This window comes from Podarcis raffonei, chromosome 2 (genome assembly GCF_027172205.1).
Source record: "Podarcis raffonei isolate rPodRaf1 chromosome 2, rPodRaf1.pri, whole genome shotgun sequence".
In the NCBI taxonomy this organism is placed as follows: domain Eukaryota; kingdom Metazoa; phylum Chordata; class Lepidosauria; order Squamata; family Lacertidae; genus Podarcis; species Podarcis raffonei.
Window position 1 is genome coordinate 10,840,092 of NC_070603.1, and position 8,441 is coordinate 10,848,532.

Sequence of the window (8,441 nt, forward strand, 5' to 3'; positions counted from 1 at the left end):
CTGGATCCAAACGCTCATCTTTCCCCGGTAAGTTGCTTAACATTCTTAAAGTTTCCATACAAGAGAATGTATAAAGTTTTTAAGTTGAAATATTTGGGTGGTTTTGCTGTTATTTTTCTGTAGGGGTCTCAGAGATGCGTAGAGTTGATATTAACTTTCAAGTCTGGTTTAGCGCCATGGCTGCTTAGAACAGGGGTAGGTAATGTGGTGATGTCCTTCATGTGTTTTTAACTACATCATCCCTGATCTCAGACCGACATGGCCAGGAGGACTGGTGGGAACTGTAGTTCAAAGTACCCAGAGGTCGTGACATTGGCCGCCCCGGCTTATAAAGTTGTCTGCAATGGAGCCTTTTCTGGCACAGAGCTTAAACAAGAGAGTAAAGACTTTATGGACTGTATTCCTGAGTGTGAGGCTGGTGTTAAAAGCCACAGTGGTGCAGTAAGGATGGGGCGAAGGGAGGAGGCTCATAACTGATCTCTTAGCCCTGAGAATGCTGTTTGAACATGCCCAGACGGCATGCTTTCCTTATTACGCTGTTCATTTATGGGTAGAACACTGCCCATAGAGATATCTGGCGCTGTATAATCTCCAGAGTAATTTAAGTTCAGTTCCAAGATGGCTTGTTTATTGCACATTTATTGAGCCTCCGTCCTGATTTGTTTGTGCAAAGTTTGTGGGGAGGTCACTTGAATTAGAGCAAGGGTGAACAATGTAGTGCCCGATAGATCAGGCATAGGCAAACTCAGCCCTCCTGATGTTTTGAGACTACAATTCCCATCATCCCTGACCAATGGTCCTGTTAGCTAGGGATGATGGGAGTTGTAGTCCCAAAACATCTGGATGGCCGAGTTTGCCTATGGCTGCTATAGATGCTGTTGGACCCACAGCTCCCATCACCCCTAACCATGCTTGCTAGGACTGCTGGGAGTTTTAGTCCACAGTATATGGACGGCACTATGTTGGCCAGCTGCCTGTGATCATTCTAGAGCAGGCTTCCTCAATCTTGGCCAGCCAGATGTTTTTGGCCTACAACTCCCAAGATCCGCAGCTAGCAGGACCAGTGGTCAGGGATAATGGGAATTGTAGTCTCAAAACATCTGGAGGGCCGAGGTTGAGGAAGCCTGTTCTAGAGGCTCTAAGGTTGTCAGAATCTGAACTGTGACCTGCAGCTGTGCCTTTAAAAGGGGCTTGATTTGCAGTCCTTCATATGTAGCAGTAATTACCTCCATGCCCCTCCACACAGGAAGTAGACTTTTCCTGTTGATTTCTGCACACTGAGCCAATATATTAAGCCAGGCATAGGCAAACTCGGCCCTCCAGATGTTTTGAGACTACAATCCCCATCATCCCTGACCACTGGTCCTGTTAGCTAGGGATGATGGGAGTTGTAGTCCCAAAACATCTGGAGGGCTGAGGTTTGCCTATGCCTGTATTAAGCCAAGGGTTGGGGAAACATTTTCTTTCTTAACTTCAAGGGCCACGTTGTCTCTGGGCAACCTTCCAAGTGGTAGGGGAAAGACATGGAGCAGTGAATTTAAACTTCACCTCTGTACACTAGGCTAGCTTCTGCACATGCTCACACATTCCTCCGCATTCCCTCTGACATTTATCTGCTGAAAATAGGGGTGTCCTATTCAATAATAATAATAATATGATTTATACCCCGCCCATCTGACTGGGTTGCTCCAGCCACTCTGGGCAGTTTCCAACATATAAAATAATAATTTAAAAAAATTAAATGACTTCCCTATATAAGGCTGGGACGGAGGTGGCGCTGTGGGTTAAACCACAGAGCCTAGGACTTGCCAATCAGAAGGTCGGCGGTTCAAATCCCTGCAACGGGGTGAGCTCCCGTTTCTCGGTCCCTGCTCCTGCCAACCCAGCATTTCAAAAGCACGTCTAAGTGCAAGTAGATAAATAGGTACCGCTCTGGCGGGAAGGTAAACGGCGTTTCCGTGCGCTGCTCTGGTTCGCCAGAAGCGGCTTAGTCATGCTGGCCACATGACCCGGAAGCTGTACGCCGACTCCCTCGGCCAATAAAGCGAGATGAGCGCCGCAACCCCAGAGTCGGCCACGACTGGACCTAATGGTCAGGGGTCCCTTTACCTTTACCTTTATATAGGGCTGCCTTCAGATGTCTTCTAAAGGTTGTCTAGCTACTTATATCCTTGGCTTAGGGGTCACATCAACTTCATACCCTCCAACCTTTCTCCGATGAAAATAGGGACATCCTAAGGAAAAGCGGGACATTCCGGGATCAAATCAGAAACCGGGGCGGCTTCTGTAAATCCAGGGCTGTCCCTGGAAAACAGAAACACTAGGTGGGTCTGACATCCTCCCTCTTATTTCTTTATTAAACTTACTAGCCACTTGTCACTTAGCATGCACCCAGGTAACGTAACATTGAAGAAAGCAGAAATAATGAATGAGAATATGAGAGAAAAGAAAAGATATAATCATGACCATTCTGTACAGCATTTTTTAAAGAGCAGTCCCCGCCCACTGGTAGCCAGTAGAGAAAAATAAAAGCTCAGACACCAACACCTCCCTTCCTAGCAACGGAATCCCCAGTACAGAAATCATTTATTTAACACTAGCAGGGAGTGCCAGGAGCCAGATAGGGAGGCCTGGACGATCACTTGAGGTTTCATAGCCTGGTGTTAGGCAGAAGATGAGGCCTGGCTTGGGGTCCCGTCCCCCCCACTGCCCGGTCAGTTGGCAACCCAAAGGAGTTAAAGAGCTAAGCAGAATGGCTGGCACTTTTCATCATGAAGAGTGGGGCATGTGTGTGTGTGTGTCCATGTCCTACAATAATAGATCCATCAGGGCTGGTTGCACCTGTTTGGGCATTCCCAGCTGCTTAGGATCACTCCCTTATCTAGGGCTCTTTTGTGGGGGGCAGATGCCTGCCTTTCTGTCTCTACCTCCCCGGCATTCCGTCTCAAACTTGAAAGCGGAGCCATGCAGGTAGAGGATGGTGCCTGTCAGGACCGATTTGGAGACGTCTGTTTCCGTGGCAACGTCCCAATTAGGCCTTAAAAAGGAAGGAATGGGGTTGCGCTTTGATCTCTTTCTCTTCCCTGGAGAAAGCCGGGATGCAAATGAGAGAGAGTCTTGCGCATGTTGAAACTCGCATGCGGCAGAGGCCTCAGGCTTCCGGCTGGCTGGCAAGGGAATCTTTTCTGGCTCTTGATACACTTCTCATTGGTTTCCAGGTCTTTCCGGCTTTCTTCTGTGCTGCACCATGGTGGCAACTGCTTAGCTGGGATGGGAGTCCTTTCACAGTGGCATGTGCCTCTTAGCCGCAAGTGTCATGTGCACTATAACTCTAAGGCACATTCGAAGCACATCCTTTCCCTCAAGGAATTATGTGGTTTTTTTGAGGGTTTTTGCTGGGAAGCGTAACTCAGTGAGAGGGAAACTATAGTGCCCAGAATTCTCCGAGGGAATGAATGTGCTTCGAATGTGCCTTAAAGGTATCGTGTGTACGCAGCCTCAGTAGCCCACAGGCAAGAAGCCTGTAAAGGGGGGGCAGGGAGATGAGGCAGAGATAAAAATAAAAATAAAAATTTATTTATACCCCGCCCATCTGCCTGGGCTTCCCCAGCCACTCTGGGCAGCTTCCAACCAAATATTAAAATACAGTAATACATCAAACATTAAAAGCTTCCCTAAACAGGGCTGCCTTCAGATGTCTTCTAAATGTCAGATAGTTGTTTACCTCTTTGACATCTGATGGGAGGGCGTTCCACAGGACGGGTGCCACTACCGAGAAGGCCCTCTGCCTGGTTCCTTGTAACTTGGCTTTTCGCAGTGAGGGAACCGCAGAAGGCCCTCGGTGCTGGACCTCAATGTCCGGGTAGAACGATGGGGGTGGAGACGCTCCTTCAGATATACTGGACCGAGGCCATTTAGGGCTTTAAAGGTCAGCACCAACACTTTGAATTGTGCTCAGAAACGTACTGGGAGCCAGTGTAGGTTTTTAAGACTGGTGTTATGAGGTCTCGGCGGCCGCTCCCAGTCACCAGTCTAGCTGCCGCATTCTGGATTAGTTGTAGTTTCCGGGTCACCTTCAAAGGTAGCCCCAAGTAGAGCGCATTGCAGTAGTCCAAGCGGGAGATAACCAGAGCATGCACTACTCTGGCGTGGCAGTCCACAGGCAGATAGGGTCTCAGCCTGCATACCAGATGGAACTGGTAAACAGCTGCCCTGGACACAGAATTGACCTGTGACTCCCAGGCTGCGCACCTGGTCCTTCAGGGGCACAGTTACCCCATTCAGGACCAGGCCCGCCTCCTGTCCCCCAAAAACAAAAATGCCACAGCCTCCTCAGCACTTGGCAATGTAGCAGTGACCATGACTACTACCTGGCTTGGACAGACCAGAAGTGGCTTTTTGGGGGGTCAAGGAGATCTGAAGTGGCTGCTGGGAAAGTTTGTTGCCGTGACAACATTCTGTGCCAAAACATCTGACAAGTTAATTAGGTGTTGTTTGAAATATTTCCCTGTGCCAGCCTTGGAGTCAGTGCTAATTTGTGTGCTTGGAAGCCTGACACGCTTAAACTGAAATCTTTTTCTCTCCCATTTCCTTGTAAAGGTAGCATATTGGCCTGCTAGGTCCTGACCTTTCCACCAGAGGGCAGCATATCCAAAAACCACTTCCTCCCAAGATGGCGGATCTTGCCAGCAACTTCTCCTGCTACGACCCGTCCATTGTTGGCTACCGCTACGTGGCAGTGAGTTGGGGCATTGTGGTGGCCATCGTGGGCACAGTGGGCAACGTGCTGACCCTGCTGGCCTACGCGGCTGACGCCAAGCTGCAGACACGCTTCAACCTCCTCATTGTCAACCTGACTGTGGCGGACATTCTGTACTGCACCTTCCTGCAGCCCTTCTCGGTTGACTCCTACCTCCATCTCCACTGGCGAGCAGGGGCCGACTTCTGCCGTGTCTTTGGGATGTTGCTCTTTGTCTCCAACTCCGTCTCCATCTTGACGCTCTGCCTCATCGCCATCAGCCGCTACTTGATCATTGCCAACACCGCCCTCTTTGACCGCATCTTCTCCCGCCTCGGGACCATACTCATCATCCTGGGCACCTGGGTTGCCGGCCTGGCCAGTTTCGCGCCGCTGTGGCCCGTCTATGTCTTAGTGCCCAAAGTGTGCACCTGCAGCTTCCACCGCCTCCGCGGACGACCCTACACCACCATCCTCATGGGATTCTACTTTGTGGTGGGTCTCAGCTGCGTCGGGATCTTCTACTTCCTGATCCACCGCAAAGTCAAGAGTGCGGCCCGTGCCATGGACCAATACAAGCTGAAGAAGACCAGCTTGAAGAAGGGCCACGTGGCTGGTGCCAGTTCAGCCACACCAGGACGATACCAAGAGCTTGACAGCGGGGTGGACAGCGCAGGTCCTTCCCAGCACTCCTGTGAGGCTCAGTCTTCTGAGTCGACTGCCAGTACCAATCTCCCATCAGCTTCCCAGAATGGCGAAACACCTCCTAAGAAAGCTACCCCATGCCAGGCCAAGGACAGCAACTCGGAATTCCGCCGGGTGACCCGCATGTGCTTTGTGGTCTTCCTTTTCTTTGTCATCTGCTACATACCCTTCCTGCTAATCAACATCTTTGATGCCAAGAACCGGGCTCCAACCGTCTTGCACATGATCGCCGCCAATCTCACTTGGCTCAACAGCTGCATCAACCCAGTGCTTTATGCTGCTATGAACCGCCAGTTCCGTGAGGCTTACAGAGACGTGGTCTACAACTTTGCAAAGAGGTTCCGCTGCCGCCGCTAACTGGAAGCCGAGCCACTCTCCAGCGCCGGAGGAGGGATACGGTCTTCCCACCAACCCTGGTTTGCCTTCAGGGCTGAAATATCGCCAGAAAGCAAAAAAGCTAACTGGGTTTTCCAGACTGGACTAGATTCCCAGTTCTTTAATCCAGGCCTTCACATGATGCTGGCCCTGTTCTTTTGCTACGGTATATTATTGTAAATTGTATTCCATATTCTGTTGTGGCCCCTATGGGCAATAGGGAAATCAGACTGAACTGGTATAATGGGCCCTGCCTTTGACATATTGTTGAAGCTGGCGGCGAGGCCTCCCTTCTGGATTACAGAAAAACTGTTTGGACTTGCCAAGCTTCGGATACGAAAGCAAATGTTGTACCTCCACAAAGTCTCTCCTCCCTGGACAATCCTCCAGTTTTAATAGGAGCTAAGAGGCAGCAGTGCCTGGTCTGCACTTTGCTGCTGATGGGTTGCATCCAATGCCCAGTGTAGCTCCATTGATTTCAGTAGGACTAGCCTTGGATACAGCCCTCTCTCTATATCTTTAACCATTCTGTTTTGTAAATATGTATTTATATTTATCACAGCACCACTCTGTTGATAATTCACCTTCTCGTGGATCTGACCACATGATGGCAGCTCCCTCCATAAATGCTTTCACTGGCTTCCCACTGGCTCCCAGGTCTTGCAAAAGAACTTTGTCTTTGCCTTCAAAGCCCCCCATGGTTTTGCCTTTCCGTATCTCTCTGCTTGTACACTCAGCCAGCCCAGCCAATGGTCAGGGGAGATGGGAGTTGTTGTGCAACAACAGTTAGAGCAGCGGTTCTCAACCTGTGGATCCCCAGATGTTGTTGGACTAGAACTCCCATCATCCCTGAGCTCTGGCCTTGCTAGCTAGGGGTGATGGGAGTTGCAGTTCAACAACATCTGGGGACCCACAGGTTGAGAAAGGCTGACCTAGAGGGACACAGTGATCCACCTGTCTGTAGCCTTTGCTGATCCAGCACCACTATTCCCAGCTATCCAATAATCTTTTCGCCCCGCAAATGGCTCCACCTGTTCTCCCTGGCTGCCCCTCGTGTTTGGGACTGCCTCCCCAATCACCTCCATGATGGCGCCTCTTTCTCTCCTTCAAATCTCTCCTTCAAACTCCCATCTATTCCCTGAAAACCTGCACATGCTTTGTACACAGCTTGCGCTGAGTCAGATCATTGGTCTCAACATAACTGACACCGACTGGCAACAGCTTTCCAGGTTTCAGACAGGGGATAATCCCAGCAGTGCCTGGAGATTCCAGGGATTCAACTTGGGACATTCTGCATGCAAAGCAGAAAAAAAAATGTAACAACCAGAACCTCACATGGTGGTTTGCTTCAAGGGTGAGAAAATTGAGTTCTGCTGGGATTCCTTTTTCTATAAAAGCTTATTTCCCTCCTGTACATCTGGTCCCCTTTCACTGTCCCCACATTTGGACACCATAATTTAGAGCATTTCAAAACCCAGTGTACCTGCACTATATAATATATTGGTTGCTGGCCTATTTAGAAAATGTTTCACTGTTGGATTATGGCATTTGCATAAATGTTGTCATTGTAACCTTGAAATAAAACGATCTATAATAATAGCTTATTTATTTGGTATTTATAGACCATGCATCTGCACGCTGACCCAGAGCAGGTTATGTATAGCATGTTACTAGTCAGTCATAGTGCATGTAAACGTTAACTTGGAAATAGTAGGGGTGTCCTGATCTCATTCTCCATACCCAGAGGCCTGTGGGGGGAAATGTGGGTTGTCTGGCATCAACATGTAGCATTGGTGAGTCCAGACACACCTCAGGGGGGCATTCTTGAGCCTGGGGGCCACCACAGAGAAGGCCCTCTCCTGCACTGCCACTCCATGGATTTTACAGGGCAGTGGAACTGCAGATCTAAACACCTATGCAAAACAGCACTTCTTCAGGTCTTTGGGACCCAAGTCATTTAGACCCTGATCTCTAGACCTGAGCTGAGTTGCTAAAATGCGGCAAATAGTGAGAGATAGAGCTTGCGTTTCTTCTGATCAGTTCCACCTTCCCTGTGGTTTGCTGGGTAATGCTGTCTGTTAAGATTGCTCAAGAGCTTTGTTTAGCGACACAGTTGCGGCGGCACATCAGATTTAACAAAGAGTGCAAGCCTTTGCATGTACTTATTTGGGATTCTCATTGCACTCTGAACAGGATGGAGTTGCAGATCCGAGCTGCTAAATCGCACAGCTTTAAAAATGCTCTCTTCTCTCCCGCGCCCCCAAAAAGACTCGCATGGTCTTGACAGCAGCCTGGCACACAGAAATTCTGGGGATCACCTTTTTCTTCCCCAGGGCAGCCACTTTCTGTTGCCTGTGTGCCATTACATTTGCTTATTCATTTTCTGGCTGCTAATGGCACAGGTGACTTTCCTGGAGCCCGCCTCATAAAGACGTGCTATGATACTTTCCAGTCCTGTCTTCACGATTTCACCTTCGTTTGGTTTGTTCTAGATGGGATCTAGGGACGCGGGTGGCATTGTGGGTTAAACCACAGAGCCTGGGACTTGCCAATCAGAAGGTCGGCGGTTTGAATCCCTGTGACGGGGTGAGCTCCCGTTGCTCAGTCCCTGCTCCTCCCAACC

General features: G+C 49.6%; 1 protein-coding gene across 1 annotated transcript; it reads left to right on the forward strand.

The window, feature by feature from the left end:
• Positions 1-4,421: 4,421 nt before the first annotated feature.
• GPR84 (G protein-coupled receptor 84) lies at positions 4,422-7,417 on the forward strand. The gene has a single exon (XM_053373390.1). The coding sequence runs from the start codon at positions 4,673-4,675 to the stop codon at positions 5,798-5,800; it is 1,128 nt and encodes a 375-aa protein (XP_053229365.1). The 5' UTR covers positions 4,422-4,672; the 3' UTR covers positions 5,801-7,417.
• The last annotated feature ends 1,024 nt before the right edge of the window (positions 7,418-8,441 follow it).